The sequence below is a fragment of the Solanum lycopersicum genome, chromosome 3 (genome assembly GCF_036512215.1).
Source record: "Solanum lycopersicum chromosome 3, SLM_r2.1".
Classification (NCBI taxonomy): Eukaryota; Viridiplantae; Streptophyta; class Magnoliopsida; order Solanales; family Solanaceae; genus Solanum; species Solanum lycopersicum.
The window spans coordinates 3,656,219-3,678,072 of NC_090802.1; the positions used below are offsets into that span (position 1 = coordinate 3,656,219).

The window sequence follows — 21,854 nt, forward strand, 5'->3', positions numbered from 1 at the left end:
TAAATCTCAAATACCAAATGTTTAAACAAAATAAAAGAAAGAAGGCTATAAATGAGGGGAAGGGAAGGGTTGATTTGCAAGTGTATTATATACTAAAAGGACCACAAGCACCAATTGCCAACTCGACTGAACATCAAATCAAAAACCCGACAACCCTAAGGGGCAGTCAAACATAGCAAATAAGCACCAAAAATGCAAGAGAGCTCAGAAAAGAAAGACAAGCAGTTGGCCTGTGAAAAGCTGGGACCATTTTATCAAAAATTGTTACTATAATCATATATTGTTCAAACTAAAATGAGAAGTTGGCGAGCTGCCATAGCAGAAAATAATGAGCAATGAGACTAAATTTTTTTAAAACCCAGCTTGTTACAGAATCTGTAAGCTGCAAAAAGAAGGGTACCCTAGCCAAAATGCAGCAGCAACTCCCGAGGATATAAGCTACTCTAGAAAACCTTACTTCAACTGTAACTGTGACAGAAGACCACAGGTAAAACGGAACCTCTGCTGAACTGACTAAAAACTGCACAATCTGGTATAATCAAGAAATACTTGTATCCTAAATTATGGTTTTTGCTTTGGAATGTACCTTGTCTTAATAGACTTATCAGGCTTCTGCCTAAACTTAAGTTTAGAATTTCCATGGGAGGATACATTAGAAACTCCAGTATTTCTCTGCTGGTTATCAGCTTCGACAAGAACGCCATGCTCCTGATCATCTGATGATGGGGCTGCTTCTGAACTGCTGTTTTGCGCATCTGGATGTCCAGAAACTTCGGTGTCATTGGAAAGGACTAATGTAACATGATCCCCGGCAATAGCCTCCTTCCATCCTACATTCATTTGCAGACAGGTCAGACGAAAATGAAGCGCAAAATAAGTCGGTAGAAACTTAGAGAGAAACACGGATAATGGCATAGGGAACATACTCTGAGAGAGAAAAGCTTTTGCAGAAGTACTGCAAAATCCCAGACCTTGATGAGCATTAACATCTGAAACCTGACATGTGTAATTCTTACTTTTGCCAGTGGGGTTGTCCATAGAGCACGATCGCAAACAATTTTCAGCGGATGAAATCTGACTATCCAACTTTCCACTCATCACAGCCTCTTCAGGATGTTGTCCACTTCCATGCCTGCTCACAGGCCTCCAGAGCTTCCCAGCTGCCCCATTTGACCCACCCTGAAGAGCATCTTGCTTTGCTGGTTTCACTGCAAGATTACACTTTTTAGTCATGGCTGGTTCTGCATGGCTGTCGAAGTTGTCTCTTTCTACAGCAGGACAGTTACCCAGTCCGGGAGTGCTGCAATTTTTCATTGGAACAGAAATAGAACCAATCATCACTTCACAGTTACTCTGATTTTGGTTTATTGCCTCCTTCTGTGGCTCCGGTCTAAAGCGCTCACCATTTAGCACTCTAATTTTTTTTGTCCAAATCTTACTGCTATTAACAGGGGCACCTCGGTCTTTAAAAACTCCATGCTTCTGCACAGGTTCAATTTTTTGTACTTGATGATTCTGGTTGTTATGGGAACCATTTCGCCCCATTCTTTGTGACTTTGGCACTTGCCACTGGGTATGGGGGAAATGCCGTCGACTCTGTGCAGATACTGGTTGGGGCTCAACATCCTGAATTTCTACCAGATCCAGATGCTGGCTAGAGAGATTAAGTTGTGCTTCAATGTCCATAACTTCATTGTTAGAGAATTGTACAAGTTCAAGGCAGGAGGAGGTATCGTCAGATACTTCGGGAGTACTTGAGTTGGAATCAGATACTGCAGCTGAAAGGATGGAAGATTCTGCTATTGAAACCTCCAAATCACCTCTTTCCCAATTTGATTGCTCCCTTTCTCTCTGTTCCTTCTGTCTGAGCTTTTTCTGTTTTTTCCTTTCCAACAACTCAGCTTGCCTACCAACAAAATAAGAAGAATGATGGCAAAAATGAGTTGCTGCACAGCTGAATATATAATCATGTATTCCCTCCGTCCATCTTTACTTGTCTAGTACTAAAAATAGATGTCCAACCAATACTTACCCATTTGTGTCCATTTTACCCTTGCTATTAGATAACATTCTAATTCAATATCTAATACATTTCCTAAGGCATTAAATTTAATATATTAAAAGGGTATTATAGTATATATTCCCCCCCCCCCCTCTTATTATTTTTTGTTTCTTTAAGTGTATTAAGTCAATAGTGGACAACTATTTTTGAACGGAGGGAGCATCTTTTTGTTTTATAACCATGAAGCCCGCAAGGGCTAGTGACGAATAGTTTGGGTACCAACAGTGTCTAGATCAAAGCCCCAGCAACAAATCGTGTAATTTTATTTTTACGCAAGTGATAAAATCTTCATTTGAAGTAGACAGGATACGATATGCGTGTCAAATAGTTTTCTCCACATAAACAGGATTGTAAATGCAAGAACCTGAACCCTCAAATCATGTGAAAATGGTTTTTAGATCTGCTTTAACATTTCAGGGATTGACAACCAAATGAAAAAGTAAAAACTGTTTGCTACTCAAAATGCAATATCCTATTCTGCTTCAAGAAAGGAGGGAATAAACTCCAAGAGCACAACTTCACAACATTTTTTTTTCTCAAAAGTCAAACACCAAGTATGTAGACTTTCTTTTAACACTTCATTCCATACAATAAAAAAAATACTTCTTTATCAATTACTGACTAGCCACCCAAAACATCATAAAAATAATAATCAACCAAGAGCCATAATTCTTAGTACAATAAAGGAGGGAAAGGGAAAATATGAAATACCACATCATAAATTACTGACTGCTTACTAAGAACATCAGAAAAATGATGATCAGTAGAAAGCAATAATCACTAGTGGGACGCATGAAAAGGCAATATCAGAGAACAAAAGATATGGTAAAAAGTGCTCACTTTTTTTGAGCAGCTTCTTCCTCTTCAAAAAGCAACTTCTGGCATCTCAAAGCTTCAGCATCTTTGTCTGCAAACCATGCTTTTACCTGCGCATAACAAGACACAAGTCACTTTGGATGTTGGTTTGAAGGACAAGGTCAGTCTGATACAAAGAAAGGAAAAACTAAACAGAGAGTGCTTAGCAATTAACAGCATTTTCAGAAAATATTAAGAACAGAACCCAAAATATCATTTCATGCAATATGCTGGCATTTCATATAGACAACACGCAAAGCTGGCCAGTTCTCAAGAAATAGACAAGAAGGAATTAAGAGGTGAGGTAGAAAGACCTACCAGTTTCTGTTCAAAAAGGAAGCTAGTGCAAGCTACCAAGTTTTTCAGCTCAGGACCTTTTTTGGAAGCATCCCCATCAAAAACATATTTTTGCAGTGACTCAGCTGTACCAGCACATAAAAATGTTCTTTCGCTAGCATCATCAAGGACGCTAAATAACTCCCCAGAGGTAAGCTTGGAAGGTATACCTTGGATGAGGTCCTGCAAAATTGACAATGAGCATCATCATTGGCTCTTCTTGCTCAAAGGGTATCGATAGAACTTGACAGGGAGTGGAAATAGATTACTTACCAACAAAGCTAAGCCAGCCTTGTAATAATCTTGCGGAAGAGTCCAGACCGCCGGTTTTCGCATAGATGTTGCCAGGTCCTGAACAAGTGAAGATCCAGAAAGATCCTGAAAGACAGTACAACCACAGAATGTTTCTTTAAGTCTGAAGGTCAGCAGAATGGCACATTAGAATACTCTTATACAACATTTCAACAGTGTCACAGAATGGCACATTAGAATATTCTCATATACAACATTTCAACAGTGTCACTTTAGACAGTTTTACCACCAGTTCTGAGCTTGTCATACATACAAGCTAAAGGAATCTAGCATGGATAGACATTTATATGAATAAAGAGGTAGTCTGAACAAAACACAGATCCTTAAATATCTGCAGTTAGCAATTTATTTGTGTGGTGATCATCAGTGACTATTACAAGTCGCCACCTCCCTAACATAAGAACTAAGCCAATATTTTTCTCATAGAAAAAAGGTAGAACATGCAGAATACAAGTATGTTACTTCACACATATAGGTGTCAAGAAATGTAAGAAGCACCTTGTAGCACATCACCAATAATCCTACTATAATCACTGCAAGTAATATGATGATCTTCACTTTATATTTATGCGTCAAATTTTCATTTTAAAGAACTGCTTCAAATCCCCAGACCCCACTCTGTGTGAATACACTGGGTATGTTGTTGTCGTTGTAAAGAACTGCTTCAAATTCCAGGGAAATAAATACCTAAACAGAGGGAAAGTGAATCTGGTAATTACCTTTATCGAAACATCATGCAATGATACAACTTCCTTAATATCATCAAGTGAGAGCTGCAAGTAAAATTACATAAACATAAATTACCATTATGGAACAATGGACACAGAAAAACACCATATGAGAAAATTTAGGGAGATGAGATGGGGGAGTACCTTATCCCAGAACGCTCCCAGCAGATCCCTATATTTGCGAGACTCCTGCAAAATTGAAAATATAACAAGATGCACATGGCAGCACATCCACACTCAAATTATTGACAAGTAAACGAATCTGCACTAAGTTTTACAATAAAAAATAGCAAAACTCACCAGATGGGAAATTAAATTGGAAATGGTCATTTACATATGCAAACAGAAACCTTTTTTCCCCTTCTCTGGGAGTATAAAGCTATACAAAAAAAATCTAGATATACCTTATCAAAGTTGTTTAAGGCTCGACGATGTAAACGCATATGCCTTCGATAATTTATAGGGGAATAAAATTCCCGTGAACATTTTTCACACTTCTGATATTTCGCTGGTGTTAGCATAGGCCAACCACCAGCATTATCTGCACAAAGAGCCACATAAGTCAATCAATTCTCGTGGTTTCAACCAGAGCTCAATATGTAAACAATTTTGAGTCCTTTTCATGTTACTAATTAAGTTCAAGTGTTCACATCAAAAAGAAAAGTATGGACCAATGCATGACATTCTCTAACACCACAACATTATCAAACCAATTGAAATATTGGTGACTTCCCTGACCCCACTTATCTAATATGCACAAGAATCTAGAGAATGCTGTATACTGTGAATGCAGTCCTTTCATTAATGTTACTTTGGTACCTTGCTGCTCTAATCCATTAAGCAGTTGAATCCACTGGACAGGCCCATCCCCTGTTCTTGAGAAAGAAAAAAGAGGCTCCTTGCCCATGGCTTGCCTAATTAAGGTATCAAGAGGATCATTTCCCTCGTCTGCTTTCATTGCAGCTGGAGTAGCACCAATGCTGAGCTTTGCAACCGGCATTGATTCTCAATTAATGGTTCATAAAATCAAACTGCAGCAGAAGTGATCAATTAGTTATTGACATCCCAAATTAACATCATCTGCAGCCAAGAAAGATATATCTCTATATGCAGGTGGTATGAGTAATGCTTGTGTAGTATATCTTCATTATGGCAGACAAGAACTGCAAAAGATGTGCTTTTACAGAAGAAAAGAAAAAGAGAGTAGAAAAAGTGAATATAACATGTATCCGTAGACATAACCTGGAAGAGACACTACCCGGAAATCATATTTATGGACATCACAGATAGCCATTGAGTTACAAAAATTGCAGCAAATAGATGTACTGTAAAGAATATTAGACAAAATTACTTACATGACTAGGAATTGTCCAATGTTAAAACATCCTGACCTAAAAAAGCCTAATACATAGCAAATCAAGAAAAATTGAAGACTAAAAGAGCAAACGAAATGAAATACTTCTAGTGATGCCTATCTCAATTATTCTACTAATTTTCACTCAGATGCATAAATTATACCTGAGATCAACATAAAGTAGAAGAAACTCTAGTACTAATTGCTCGGAAGGTTCCTGGATAGGAACTAGACCTAATATGTATTTCACTAATCGAAAAAAGCTCAACTTCTCCAGTTTTAAGAAAAAGTCCCAGGTTTGCCTCTAATCCAGAGATGCATACATTCTTTGACGCTTTGCTGGTTAGCCACAGATAGTTATCTAGGAAAACCAAAACCTACATGGAAGCAGAAACAAGCCCTGGTAACAAGTTTACAAATTCTACTGTGTTCCTTGTGAACTTTATGATATTAATCATAGACTGTTCATTTCACAAATTAATTCTCAAGCATTAAATGAGTAAATGATCCCAAGTGTGCATATATTACTTTGTAGTATTTAATTATCTAACAAGCATAGATCCACCATCAACAACTACCACCCTTATCATAATTTCTTTCAATCATTTAAGATGCATTGACTCAGTGAAACCTCTAGTACACTTGGACATTTTCTAAACAAAACAACTTGTGCAAGAAAGATGGTTTCTCCAGCATTCATTAAGAAAAAATTCTCTTCCTCCTTTTTCCTTCGTATCTAGAAGAAGAGTTTCAGAAAAGCAAACACATCCTGTCAATGGATGAATATCCAGAAAAACAAATTGCTTAGAAGGCAACAAAGTCCTAAAGAAAGGCCAGCTAAGAAACGATATCTACCAAATAAGGCTATCAACTAATTAAAAAAATAAGAGTATCAATATTCCACCTTCTGTCATACAGATGATTGATCATGAGCAACCATCCGTTTTTTTCAAGATCCCAGGAAAAGCCAACAGTCTACTAAATATCCCAGAAAAAGCCCACCGTAGTTGGCTTTTATTGATACAACTAGATTTCATTGAACATCTCAACAAGAAAAAGGTTTATTGATTTGTGGTGAAGTATAACCAGTCCTAGAAGATCTTTATCTTGTATGCTTACCAAATAGGTTGACAAAGTAGAAAAGAAACTAAGAGCAAGATGTAAACTTTGTATTATCACATAATCAATAATTCAGTCTAGTTGACCAGCTCCAAAAAAATAGCACCTGTTTATCTTTTGTTTATAGAGAACAGGGTTTTTTTCCTAATAACTTCATAAAATATCCCAACCATATCTCAAATGTATTTTAAAGCATTTGAGTCTGTCCATTCCAATTCAATTAAAGATTCCATATGATCAAACAAGACAGATAAGATGTTAATGAAACCAGTTGTTAAAAGCTAAAACTAGTGTAGCTCACCTAATCTAATTTCTAACAAGACGGATGATTTCATATTTTTCTTCTTAAGTAAAATTTTCTTTTTCTAAATTTTATGTTTAGGAACCACACCAACAGTATGGATTGTTAAACATAATGTTTCAAAGCCTGTTACTGTATCTAAAAGTATCATTCCCATTAGAAGGTCTGCTGCATTCACCACAATCATGATTTCAACAATGCCACTTAAGGCAGATAATAGACCTCACTCAATGATTGGATTCAACTGCATTTAGAATAGGAATGTTAATAAAGGTGCTTCCCATTACATCACCAATGCAGAATGAGAACCATAGCTACTGATTGGCAAATTGGCATTAATCACATCAAAAAATTAAACTTACTTCATTAATTAAATCTCCAGAGAGATTGGCATATAAGACTAATGCATAAACTGCTTCCTATGCCACTTTTGCATCCGTACACATCAAACCTTGTTGCTATAAAATTCTACACAGTAAAGCAACTCCAACTCTATGCTACAAATAAATTAATACAGCAACAACTAGAAGTATAAAACATCAGATCAGAGTAGAACTAACTTCATTAAAAGGAAACAAAACGTGCGTCTAATTAGGGTTCAGGCGACGTGATCCGTGATCAGCACGTGCCGTACAAAATAACATACGGAAAAAACGAGAATAGCAGAGTTCATTATATATACATACCAGCAGTGAGGCAAGGGATCACCGGCGGCCGGAGTGATTGAAAATCGCCGGCGAAAGAGAAAAGCTATGTTGATATGTAAGACTGACTGTATAGCTGGCGCTCTTTATATATGGAGGCAGCGAAGGAGTCGGCGAAATCTGCAGAGGGACCAAAGGGAGGGAGACTGAGAAGTAGGGAAAGTGTGAGAATTTATATTTAACAATTTTGGACATCAATGGAAAATAGATAAATATATTTAATTATAAGAGAGATTTAACAAAATCTATTTTTGAAATTCAAAATTAGTACTATAATTTTTTATTAGTAGGAATATTTTGTTATTACAGATAAATAACGTATTAGTGTAGTAATCTTGGTTTGGGATTGTTAACTTTTAGTATTTATTAAAAAAGATTTTTTTTTCTTTTAACCAATTATCCATATAAAAAAAGGGAAAAAACAATGAACTGTAAATTTTAACACATGACTTGCATCTTCTATTGGTTTGGTGATATGTACTGCGCTTTTATTTTATTTTTATATTTTAGCAATAGTAAAATTTCAAAAAAAAATAAAAATTAATTATGGCGGAGAAATCTAACTACAGTTAAGCCTCACTAAATTATATAAGTATGATCATAAAATATTATTATTTTATAGTATTTAATGATATATTAATATGTACTAATTTAATGTTTAAAGAATTAATCTTAATTACATCAAAATCATTGTATCTTACTAATCTATTATCATGTTTATTGAATTCCTACAAAAGTATCATTCATAAGGTACAATAGATATATCAAAATCATTTATATCTCATTAAATTATCTATCATATTTTATTCAATCCATACAAAAAATAAATTATTAAATTTAAAGTACAACATATGTGTATAATTTATTGTAATATATTTTTTTGTTAAATAATTCATTGTAAATAAATTCAAGAGTTCAATTATTCATTGTAAAATTAAATTTTTTATACATAATGTCCATTATTTCTCAATAAAGAAATATTATTCATGGTATCTTTATCAAAAATATTTAAGGTATGATAGTGAAAGAATAAATTATATAAGCAACAAAGGAAATTTTTTGAAATCATATCTAAAAATGACTTCTCATTTAAAAGGTGTCACAAAATTAACAATGATATATAAATAATACGCAAGTACAAAAGAGATCACTCCACATGAACTCAAAAAGATTTGCAGTCGAGGCTACACAGACACTTTTAGATGCAACAAAAAAAATTTAAACTTATTTATATTATAGTAATAGAATTCATTAACAATATATATATGCAGAATAACTTATTTCGAAATAATTATTCATAGCATAACTTATTCCTACCAAATGACTCCTTCTTCCTAGGCAAAAATTCTTTAAACTTGTGATGAACAAAATAAAAATCCTCTATAAACTTATATGTTAGCAAATTCAGTGCCGGCACAATGCTTATAAAATTTAGTCATATGCCTTAGCCCCCAATTTTAGGGGGCTAATTTATGTGTTAAATTTTTATATAGAAAAAAATTGATTATTTAACATATATATATATATATATATATATATATATATATACATATATATATATATATATACACTCAATATAAGTTAGAGCTCTATCAAAAAAAAATGAATCAATAGTAAAAATTAGAGGTGTACAAAATTGAATAAAAAATCAAATCAAACCGTAAAAAATCTAAACTAGTGGTTTGTTTTGACTTGGTTTGGTTTTGGAAAAAAAAAACCTGACCATATTTGGGTTGATTTGGTTTCAACTTAAAAAAATCAACCCGAGATCAAATAATATTGAATATTTGTTTTTTAGTTTTACATAGATTTATACAATTAAAATACATGATCTAATTTTACTTCCTTTTAATATTTAGTCATGTAACTAATACTTACTAAATTTATTTTAGCATGGTTTAATACTTTAAATTATGACCAATTTCATTATGAATTATTAATTTGCAACATTTGTTTTACGCGATTTTATTATTATTATTTTTTGGATATTTTAGTGTCATTATTATATTATATTTTGTTGTTATTTTCTTGATAAATAACTTAGATAGTTGCATTTTGGTAGAACTAAAGAAATATTTGAAATACAAGTAAATTATATGTTTTTATGTATACTTTATCAAAAAATTTGAAAATCCGAAGAAATCTGAAAAAATCTGAAGTTGAAAAATTCGAGTTTTATTGGTTTGGTTTGGTTTATAAATTCAAAAGCCCGACACAAATTGTTTGATTTGATATTTGAAAAACCCGAACCAACACGATCATGTACACCCCTGATAAAAATTATAGGTTGGATAAAGCAAATTACAAGCATGTCTGAATTGACTTATTTTATGCACTTATTTTTATTTTTTTTAAAAAGAAGTTTATACCCTATTTTGTCAACAATTGTCTCGGCTAAAAAAATTTACGCCTTTAATTTAAATTATTAAAATTTCGCTTTAGGCATCAAAGTACGTTGAGCCTTCCCTGAGCAAATTCGATATGCTACCATGTATGTTGAACCAGACAATTTCTTTGAATCTTTACTTTGCAAAAGTAGATCATAGTTAAGAATACATTAATTTATAATTTATTATCAAATATTAAATAACTTTAAAAAATTAAACATCACTTCAAAATAGAAAGGTAAAAAAATAAATAAATTGTATACAAATAATTTTTGTCATATTTTTGAAACATCAATGTTTCTATCGTCCAAAAACTAAAATATATATACCCTTCACTCTAACGGAAGACTAAATAGGGACATGTGTCATAATTTTATCCATCGATCCGATGTTTAATAGATGTCAAGTCGGTAGATAAGATTATGACACGTGTATGTCCGTTCATATAAAGGATATATATATTTTAATTTATGAACGACAGAAACAATAATATCTCAAAAATATACTATAAGATATTTGCATACAATTTACGTTGTCATTTTTTCCGAATAAAAATAAATGTCCAAAAACTTTACATTGTGATTTGTGGTATTCTATTGCCCAGAACAGCCAATTCTAACCAAACAGATCGACACCAATGGGCTTACCAGACTGACCGTTCAAAAGTTAAGCCCTTCGATAAGCTTATAGTAGATAATTGATAAAAAAAACTTAATCAAATAAAAAAGGGAAAAAGAACAAATATATTCTCGAAGTATCGTAAATGGTATACAGATACTTTTTATCATATTTTTGAGTCATTGGTGTCCCTAATGTCCAAAAATTAGAGCATATATATCATTTATACTAACGGACATACGCGTGTCATAATCTTATCCACCGACCCGATATCGGATCGATGGATGAGATTAGGCCACGTGTCACTATTTAGTCTTCTATTAGAGTGAATAACGTAGACGGTCTAATTTTCAGACGATAGAGGCATCAATGTCCCAAAAGTATGAATAATATTGAATGGTAACACTAGCCAAATCTAAAGAAGATACGAAGATATATATATGTTTGTTCAATATTTGTAATGAGTAGGCAAAATATGCAGTGTACATAGACCATAGTGATAAGAATCTGTACGTCTCAATATTGCAGCAACACTTGACAAGTTCAAATAACTCGAATCCAAGTATTAACTCAGTGGAACTACCCACGAGACATGGCTAACTTTCTATATATCAGTATATACTTCAACTTCAAAGCTGTTTTTGTTTGTAAGAGTGAGGCATTATATACTCTAAATGAGTTTCAGGACTGTTGCTGCCATTCCTGAATAGCGCGATAGAGAGCATAATTGGGAATCAAATCACAGGTGTCGAGCTTGAGGTTTGTCATGGGAGAAGTATCGTGTCCGCTATACAGCCATCCTTTTATTGCATCACCTTCATATGTATAACCATCTGCTGCTATGTGTGGATCTTCCATGACATCCTGAAAGTGTTGAGGAAAAAGACAAGGCATCATTCATACAAGATACACCACACTACACTACACTACATACAAAGTCTCAGCAACCATCCGTACTTCATTGTGATTCTTGATAGTATCTTATACTATATACAAAGTCTCAGCAACCATCCGTACTTCATTTTGATGCTTGATAGTATCTTATACTAGCAGTGATATAGAGGGCCTTTCTAATGTCTTTAATGTAGAAGTATTCATCATTTGTACCACTTAATAAAGAAGTCTGACACTCTGATCCTAGTAGTTCGTTAGTGCAACCTAAATTCTCTAAACCGATAGATGAAAGTGATTATTACGTGTGTTCATATTGAATGATCAATCAACACAAGAGTGAGGATCTAACAGCTAGTCCACATGTTTTCCATTTAGGAGGTTAAAAGAGTAACTAATTGAAACCATTGCCAGAATTTTAAACCAAAAGGATACGAATCATATATCTTATGCTTACCTGAAAAATAGGACAAACGAAATGAGGAGGAATTCGTTTTTGACTCTTGGAACCCTGAGATGAAGTATTCAAATCTGAGTTTGGTTTGCATATATCTCTCATTGGCTCAATTGTTGGCCAAACTTCTGAGAGCATATTAGGCCGATTTAAAGGATCTTTCTCACAGCAACTCAATGCTAGATAAGCCAACAGTTCCACTTGTTCAATTGGCCAATCACCAGCAGAAGAGTCCAAAACTGAACCCAAGTTACCACTTTCCAAAGCACACTTGACCTCCCTCACTATACCCGAAGCTGGTCTTGCAGTCAGAAGTCGTAAAAGTATGACACCAAATGAGTAAACATCAGATTCTACAGTTAACTGTCTCTTGTCAATACATTCTGGGTCCACATAAACGGAAGCCTCTGGATCATCATTATTGGAATTCTCAGTCTGGGAAATCAAGAGATGGACTCCGAAATCACTTATTTTGCTGACAAATTTAGCATCAAGGAGAATGTTGGTAGGTCTCAAGTTCCCATGGACAATACAAGGATCGTTGGCATGAACAAAGATAAGAGCAGAGCATATCTCGACAGCAATTCTTATCCGATGTTGCCAATGAAGAGGACGAGATTTTTTGCGGCAGGCCAGGTGATCTTCAAGGTTTCCATTTTCAAGGAATTCATAAGCAAGGGACCTAGACTCTGAGCAAATCCCAATCAGTGTAACAAGGTTTGGATGCCTCACCCTGCTCAGACTTTCTGCCTGTAACAATCAAGACATTGTTAAACTAAGAAACTGTCTATTTATCAAGAGTAAAGATGGAGGTATGTATCAAAAATGAAAGCATGCACAGTTCTTGAGAATGGGTAAACTTTTCAGACATATTTTACATCAGAAAGCCTAAAAACTTCTCCATGTTTTAAGAGTAAAGAATTAAGATGATAACTGAAGCTTTATTCCTCAAAAAAGGTTTCATATTCTGTCAAAGCTTTGAAATCATCTTCATCTCAGTAAGGGATATGTATACTATTTTTTTGAGACAATAATAGAGATATGTATACTATTTTTTTGAGACAATAATAGGGATATGTATACTAAATGCAAGGATTATCCTGCTTAAGATCAATGGGAAAGAAATTGAGGCTATTTCATCCGTTCACTCACCCTTCTACAAACGTACAAGGGTTCCTGCAAGAAACCAAAAAGAGAGGGGGGGGGGGGGGGGGATGTAGAAAATATGACATGAAAAACTACTAAAAAAGTAAAAATTCACAAGTTAGAAGAAATTGTGCAATTCCAATTTCATTGAAACTACAGCTTTAAATGCTAGGGATAAAATGTATATAATATAGAAAAGGCAGCTAATACTTGCACAAAAAGGTACAGTAGGGATCATTAAACACAAATATATAACAACAAATTGAATTGCACACATGCCACAAATTCGCATCTCAAGATTCTAAGTGATTCACCTTATGTTGGAAATCCAAATCACTGAAAGAACCACAAGCTGGCAACATCTTTATAGCCACTTTTACGTCGTGAATCATCCCCTTGTAAACACTTCCGAATTTTCCTTCTCCGATCTTTGAAGATGGATCAAAATTTTGTGTAGCCTCTATAATGTCAGAGAAAGATATTGAGAAGAAGTTTTTGATACAATACTCATCGGCATCATCTTGTACCAATTTTCTAAATCTGTTAACTTGTTTGATTGCATTATCACGCTCTATCTGCATCTCATCCCTCTGCTTCCTAAAGGATATTAGGAGCTCTACTGCTTGAATTATCTTCTCCTCTAACTCCTTCCCTGCACAGGAGGATTCAGTTATTTGACTTTCTAGTACAGGCTTCTTCTCCTGGATCATCTGAAGTTTGTTTAGGCACAGGTCGTGCTGAATCTTCAATTCCTCAATCTCTTCTTTTTGCTTTGCAAAAATTTCCTCCTTTTCTTTTCTTTGAACTTGCTTTTCCTCGAATAATCTATATGACGCTTCAGCCTGGTACAATCTAACTTCAGTGACAAGAATGAAATCAAAACATGTGGAATTCTATCACAAATATTAGTGGGGGTGGAAAGGTATATGATCCAAACTCTACTGGGAATTTCCAGGTCATATGACTACAGCTAACTAGCGGGTGATCATAGATTGATTCAATTGATATACACATACATACAAGTGTGTGCGGGTGTGAAGCAAGAATCGAAACTAACATATGTTAGTATAATCATAATACAAGTATCGTCATCGTGAATCCGCGAAAATAGCAACTACAATCTTAAAAAGTTAAATACGACCAAAACTGATAATCATGTCATAGAAACTATATAGGAGTCTTAGCTATCTTCCACACTGATTCCTAAATTTCTGCATGATTTCTTAAACACACAACTACATTAAATGAAAGGGTAGATTCACCATGCTGATAGCCTCCCTAGCATCTTCTTCAGCTCGCCACCGTTTTACTGACTCTTCAAGAGCCCTCTGTTTTGAGTTCTCAGCATCCATCATAGCTTGCTCCACTCTACTCCTTTCATCATTAGAGGCTTTTCCGTGAAAACTTCCTTCTTCCTGCATCAGATAATATAAATAACAGCTTCATATTAATTAAAAAGAAAAAAAACCGATAGCTTCATAATTCATGTCATAGTCGGTGCTCCACAATAGTCTCCAACAAGATGATATTATGTAGTCTCTCTCTCTCTCTCTCTCTCTATATATATATATATATATATACATATGATGGGCAGTAAGAAACTCTACATTAATGTTGAGGAAATTCTAGAGCCAGTACATGTGGAGAGTAAGTGACGAAGGTTCACACAGATCATAAGTTCAACTCTTAAGATTAAAATACACAAGATCTCTCCAGATGTTGGATACAAGTTTGCAAGTATCTTCCTCTGATAAAATACAATGCTTACCAGCAAAGGTTGAGACGTTGCACAATGCAAATGTGCTTCGTGCAAGGTTGAATAGTCTCCCTTGATCTCTACCTTGACTATTTTGTTAGCTGGGATTGATGCATTTTCTAAAATGTTCAAATCTTCATAACCGTTGCCAACATTATTACGCATTTCGGTTCCTCCATTATCTTCTGGAGAAGATAATGACTCCGAGCTACTTGAAAGAGAGTTTTTCATAGACCTTGCAAGACAAAGGGAAACAAAATAGGAAGTTAGTCAGCCTTGGTAAACTGTTCACCAAAAGCAACAACCACACCTCAATCGCAAGCTAGCAGAATAAGAAAAAATTGGCAGCACGGTGCTCTAAACATCCCGCGTTCTCACGGGGTTAAGGGAAGGGCTGAACCCCCTTATGCGTGATGTAGGCAGCCTAACAAGATACAAGTATAAGCATCAATAATTAATTCCACGGCTTGAACCTATTACTTAGGAGCCAAATAGAGACAACTTGAACATTGCTCCAAGGCTCCCTCCTTTCCCAAGCTAGCAGAATCATATATTTTTATCCTACTTATCCAATTCATTTCCTTAGGAAAACTGTTTGTCAAAAGCCATATGCAAAGCTCTTGCTCGTTACATTATCAATGATCTACAGAATTTCCAGGATAGCTCTCGCCTTCCTTTTTTTTTTTTTTTTGAAATTGGTAATGTTGCATTTCTACCACCATTTGTTTTCTTTTTCTTTTTGTGAGTGTGACTTTAAAATGATGTCTTGTGTCTGTTTTTGGAGGGAAATAGGGATATTAAATGCTAAGCGAATTTGGAACTTTTAATGTGTGGACACAAGACTGCAGAAGATGACTAGTCAAAGGAGTATTCTGATAACAAACCACTGCATGAGTAAGTGAATCATGCAACTATAGAATAACATATATAGTCCATTGCTTCATGTGTTATCATTTACATGTTTTGTAGCCACGAGTCATCATACCTTGTATGTATCAGGCACTCGTTGCAAGTAAACCAAATTTGACAGTGCATTGGTGCATGTTGGCACACAAATTTAGCTTTGCTGGACTTGAGCTCTGACAGTTGCCTGCAATCTAGAGAAATCCCAATCAGCAAAATTATGATTATCAGGAATCTAACATCAAAAGGAACACTTCATTAAATCTTAGGACTTAATTCAAACAAAGCTTGCTGGGTTCAGTAGTTTGCAGTGTAGTGGAGGAGCACGAGTTTATGTTACCAAGCAACTATTCTCATTATATAGCAGTTAACATTTAGCAGTCAAAAGAAGAAGCATAACTCAACCGATTATATTTTTAAGCCTAGTAGTCCTACACCAGAAAAAATCATAACTTGGCAGTGACTGTACCGGATCAAGGAGTCCCCAATATACATTAAGTCGGTACGGTAAATATCTATTTGGAAAAGGGTAAAATTATAAATATATACACATAAAAGGAGAATAGTAATGCAAGGAGAAAAAAATAGCTGAAAATTCCAATAAAGTAATGAAAAGGAGCTCATGAAATGAGATGCCCAAGTCCGTAACATAGTTATATGTGAAAACCACTTGAATTGGCAATCATTCGTATTCAATTTGTGCTGTTACACATCTGATAGATCTTCAAAGAAAAAAAAAGTGTCATACTTTGAGTAATGAGTCTCTGCTGCAGCTCCCATGACAAGCCACCGAATTTTGTGTTCTTCAATAATATGTATTATCCCTTTCTCCACATTATTTATTTCAAGCCACACCTTACCCCCTTGTATCTGCAGAAGTGAGCAGTGATCAATATTTTGAATACTAGCAACTCAACCTTTTAAGCAATAATTATTTCTCATTTCTTAAACCCCGGTGTAATCCCACAAGTGGGATCTGGGTGGGGTTAGGGGTGGGGGGTAGGATGTACGCACCCCTACCTTTATGGTTTTAACTTATGATCTATCTCAACATAATTTGTCAGGCATGTAAACCCTTCTGATCTTTTTCTGTGAAAATGCTATTACAATCTTTTGAAACACAACTATTGGAACCTATCTTCAGCATAAGTTCCATCTTAAACAACTTCCTTGGATTTTTTTTAAAAAACTTAATGAGTAAATAACTTACTTGCTCTAAAATGAACTCCAATTTTTCTTTCATAACCTCTATCATAGTTCCTTTCCTCACAAGTGGTTCTGTAGATATTATATAACTTTAATGACTAAAGTCACAAGGGGCTTACAAGCTGGATGTCCAGCTTTTCTTTTTGCAACATCCAAAGTAGTCTCAAATATTATATAACAAAGTTGTCATATCAGGCTCACTTCTACAACTTCTTTGAATAATTTTTTTCTATTCAGTTCCTAAACGACTAAAAGTTAAATCCAGTGGATCCTTACACCATTTAATTTATAGTGTTTATCAGTAAAACATGTACTTCCTTAAACCCTTAGATTTTGAACAATCAATAATCTCAACATTGTCTTCATAGGTGTGTTAAGTCAACGAGGAGCACTCTATATGGGACAGACAGGCTAGTAATTCTGGCTTAATGAATAGCTAACAATGCTAAATAAATCTAATAAGAAAATTAGAGAGAGCTGTACCCCAGCTTGGGATATAAAGAGAAGATACTGGTTTAGAAGTTTGTGCAGTCTTAGGCGATCAAGTTCTTGGCATGCCTTCACCATGTGCTGTTTCAGCTTTGCACCTGATAGCTTCCCATCCTCTGCAAATTCAAAAGATTGTGATTCATTCATCTGCGAATATGTGAATGACTATGGTTTTCATGGGATGGAAGGGGGAGCCAATTGGCAAATAGAGGTTAATACATTCATTATAGCAACAAGAGTAATTATTTATCACACATGAGATGCTCACTTGTATAACTCTCGCAAGTCGTTAGCTCTTAACTTAAAGCACACAGTGCCTTTAGCTAGCCTCTCCAGGATTTAATAATCCCCAGCTTGAGATAGCGTAGGGAAAATATAGTACACACTCTCATCACTCCAATTTTAACTCATTTTGCACTTTGGCAGCTTCCTAATTAATATAGATTTAGCTAAAACAACAAAATGATAGTGTGTTGCCATTTTGCTGCTCCATTTATCTTCAAGCCATAATATATCTAACAACCACATATTAATGCAGTTCAAAAATTGCAAACAGAGGTATAATAGTTGTAAGTCAACATATAGAGAGCATATTTCAGAACTGCTATTTTCTAATCAAACTTAACATGCTGCAGTTCTATCTATCCCAATCATGTGAAGAGTCCCACCAAGGCCATATCAGGGATGAGTGGTATCTTTAATATGGATTGGGAATCCTCACCTCTTAAGATAGCTTTGGGGTTAAGTTAGGCCCAAGATACATCACACAGCCAAAAAAGAAATTGATACACACTGAAACATCTGGAGGCTTTGCATAGCCATGAACTCTGAGAGTCAAAATGCAAGAGCAAAAAAGACACATCTCCCTCATATGCTTAAACTAATAAGAACACTTTATGCGTATCAATTAATCAATCAACAAATGGCGTCTCAAAACCATGTAAATCAATAAATGGCGCATCAACCCAAATGAGGCAGGGTCACGCAACAAGAATCCCTACATATTCTATTCTTTGGGGCATATTTCATTCCAATACTGATTACGAATTAAAATGAATCCTCATAACAAAACTTACATGTTTATACAGTTAACTGCGCGGAAAGACTCGTGCTTTATGTTAAATTTGATTTGTTGAAGAAACTGTAAGCTTACAAGAGTGCCTGCTTTTGTACGAAAAAAAGGCTTTCTTGTTACTTGTTAATATGAAGAAGATATAAGGGTGTGGAAAATTGATCTATAAAAATGACCAAGTCAAGTCTCCATTTTTTGTTTTTTCCCTTCTCTATTTCCTTCCGATATCAATGAAAACAACTTAATTGATTTTTTCTTGCCACTTTCAAATTCTGTCTTTTCTGTTCCGGCCATAGATTAAGACATGTTTGGTCGACAAATCAAGTCCACATAGTAATCCCCTTAAACTAAAAGTCACCACATTCTCAAACCCAAACAAGTCAGGGTGGGCAAAATGAATCCTATATTCAGCTCAATTTGGCCAATTCAAATTCCAATAATACTGATAATTACAACAACAACATACCTAGTATAGTTCCACAAAGATAGATTATACGGAGACCTTACCCGACCTTAGAGGTAGACCCTAAGCTCAAGGAAAAACAGTCCAAAGCAGTCAAGATAATACTGATAAGCAACTACAATGAATGTTCACATTAAGATTCAAATATCTATTGCACAGAAAGACACAACCTAAAATTCATTAGTTCAAAAAAAGCATGTGGGTGTGAGCTTACTAGATGAAAACAAATGATTAGGTTGATGAACATGAAGAACACAAATTCTCCTGCCAGCAAAGCTCTTCAAAGCCCAAGAAAGTACAGATTTTCCCTCTTTCACATTCTTCCCTACAGCTACAAATACAGTATCCTCCACGTCACAGATCCCTTCAGCTTTAATCATATCTTCACCACTCATCACTAAAATTTCACCAGAAAATTCCAAAAACCCCTTTTGCAATTTCCTTCCCAAAAAGCTCACTCAGCTCAAGAAATTACTTTCATGGGGTTGGTTTGAAAAAACTGTAACTGATCCAAGAAACGTAAAGGGGTAATCATAAAGCACTTTCTCAAGTGGGTGACTGCTTTTAAACCGAAAAAAAAAAAACTTTCTTGCTAGTGTGGAAAATCTCTGTGTAGAGATGACCAAGTAAAAGTTTCCATTTTTTTTTTCTGTTTGCTTCTCAATTGCCAATTGGTTTGATTTCATTGTCACTGTTTACAATTATGGAGAATTCCTACTGTTTCTTGCCACCCGTAAATTCTGTTAAAGACGTGTTTGGTAAACGAATCAAGTAAATTTGATAGTTTCATTTAATTAATTATTTTAAATCGCTTGAAATCGAAGAAATGATAATTAATCTAATCTATAAGATGGAGGTTTAAAAATAGAATGTCAACAGCCTCTTTAAACTGTAAAAATTATGACAAATTTGTTACTTAACTAATTAGTACAGTAAATTTTTCAATTGTATTTAAGAATCATTCTTAGTTGGTTAGAGTTATAGAATATTATTGTAATATATAAGTTTATTTATAATTAATTTTTATCTTACTAATATTTATATAACTCATTAATACCTTATCATTCTAATCAGGAGTATAAGATTTCATTTAGTTATTAACATTTTTATATATTTCATAAATTTCACAAAAATGACTTTATAATTTGTAGTTTTAGTTAATTTTTTTATAATTATATTTTAATATTGCTTGATCATAGATATATATCTTATAATAAAGGGTGTAAGTTTATAATTTTTATAACATATACGATGTTTTATTTGTGACTTTGTCCATATAATATATGAATATGTACTGTAATTTATTCTTAATGTTTAAATTGAAATTATATTATATTTATTCACGTGTTGTTTATATATATATATATATATATATATATATATATATATATATATATATATAAAACACCTTCTTATGATATTTATGGTATATTAAGACAAATATTGTCAATATAAAGAGGTTTGACCGTTGTTTCATTTGATGTATTTTTACTTAATTTTTTTAAGTTTTATTTTAGTACAAAACTTAAATAAAATGATATTCCTTTTTAAGCTAAAGTATATGAAACTTGTTATGAAATTATATATTTATGACTATTATCTTTTTATGGTTAGTTTTGCAAAGGAAATTAAAGGAGAATTTCTTATTATACAGTCATCTAGATTATTCGACTTGATGACTTCATTTTTTAGTCGTTTGTTTGTATTTGATATTTTTATCAGGGTCTGATTAAATTTGAATTCATGAAAAGTCTCACATTGGAGAGCTAAAGTGCTCTTTAAATAAAATGAATTCATACCTAAAAGACTTTTGATTAAAATTGAAGAAGTATTTACTATTCCATCACGATATTTATTGATTACTTTCGCTTGTCCTATTATAAAAATTTTATTTTATCTTATTTTAATTTTATTCTTAACATTACTTATTTATCTTTCAAATTAATTCTCAAAACTTGCGATCTATAACGTTAGCGTTACGTTTTGTGGGGGTGACAACTAGGCAACGACTTTCTTTTTAGGGCGTGTTTGTCTTTGTCATATAAATCCTTTTCAAAAACATATACACAATAATATATACTTTCTTTTTTTTGATATTTTTGAAGTTCTATATGTCAAGCTTCATGTCCATTAAATTTTGTAAGAGAACACCCGATGAAATTACAAAGTCGATAATTTTGTTTGGTAAAAAAAAAAAACTTAAACAGATGGATAAAATAAAAATAGAATACTAATTACCTTATATTGCTATATTTGATATTTATATTTAATAAAATAAAACTATTGATAATAAAAAAGAAACTTGCATTAAAAGTATGTGTTCGGTGTAAAAAACAGTATACACTGACAGTGCATAGAAAATGCACACAAAAAAAAGTATTATGCTAATATTCATATACATGTAATCCATGTAAATACTACGAGGGTGTAAGTAACGAATGAAATGAATAACATAGAATAATTGTTAAACGAGTTTTTCTTTTCGTTACATTTTAATTTTAAAGAGATTTAATTTTTTAAATAATTATATTTTCAATTAAAGAGATTTATTTTTTTAAATAATTATAGTTGCTTAATTGGAAAATATCATAATTTGAGTATTTTGATGAAATTTAGCGATAAATTTAAGAGGTTATTATAATTTGAGTATTTTGATGAAATTTAGCGATAAATTTAAGAGGTTATCGTTTGAAGTTTG

At 33.7% G+C, this 21,854-nt stretch overlaps 2 protein-coding genes across 3 annotated transcripts; both read right to left on the minus strand.

Moving 5' to 3' along the window:
• Positions 1-225: 225 nt before the first annotated feature.
• LOC101256560 (uncharacterized) lies at positions 226-7,967 on the minus strand. The gene is made up of 10 exons (XM_004234364.5): positions 7,754-7,967; positions 5,113-5,324; positions 4,698-4,834; positions 4,438-4,482; positions 4,285-4,338; positions 3,527-3,631; positions 3,236-3,436; positions 2,903-2,988; positions 927-1,906; positions 226-830 (listed from the first exon to the last, which is right to left on the minus strand). The coding sequence occupies exons 2-10, from the start codon at positions 5,291-5,293 to the stop codon at positions 562-564; spliced, it is 2,058 nt and encodes a 685-aa protein (XP_004234412.1). The 5' UTR covers positions 5,294-5,324; positions 7,754-7,967; the 3' UTR covers positions 226-561.
• Positions 7,968-11,192: 3,225 nt separating this feature from the next.
• On the minus strand, positions 11,193-19,843 carry LOC101246027 (U-box domain-containing protein 32). 2 transcript variants are annotated; one of them, XM_069296217.1, is made up of 10 exons: positions 19,371-19,691; positions 18,698-18,782; positions 17,616-17,737; positions 16,675-16,796; positions 16,009-16,113; positions 15,036-15,258; positions 14,530-14,682; positions 13,582-14,109; positions 12,125-12,871; positions 11,193-11,640 (listed from the first exon to the last, which is right to left on the minus strand). In XM_069296217.1, exons 3-10 carry the CDS (start codon positions 17,697-17,699, stop codon positions 11,458-11,460), a joined length of 2,145 nt encoding a protein of 714 aa, XP_069152318.1. In that variant the 5' UTR covers positions 17,700-17,737; positions 18,698-18,782; positions 19,371-19,691; the 3' UTR covers positions 11,193-11,457. The 2 variants fall into 2 exon arrangements, with proteins under 2 accessions (XP_069152318.1, XP_010317616.1); XM_010319314.4 differs by lacking the exon at positions 18,698-18,782 and having other exon boundaries at positions 19,371-19,843.
• Between the last annotated feature and the right edge of the window lie 2,011 nt (positions 19,844-21,854).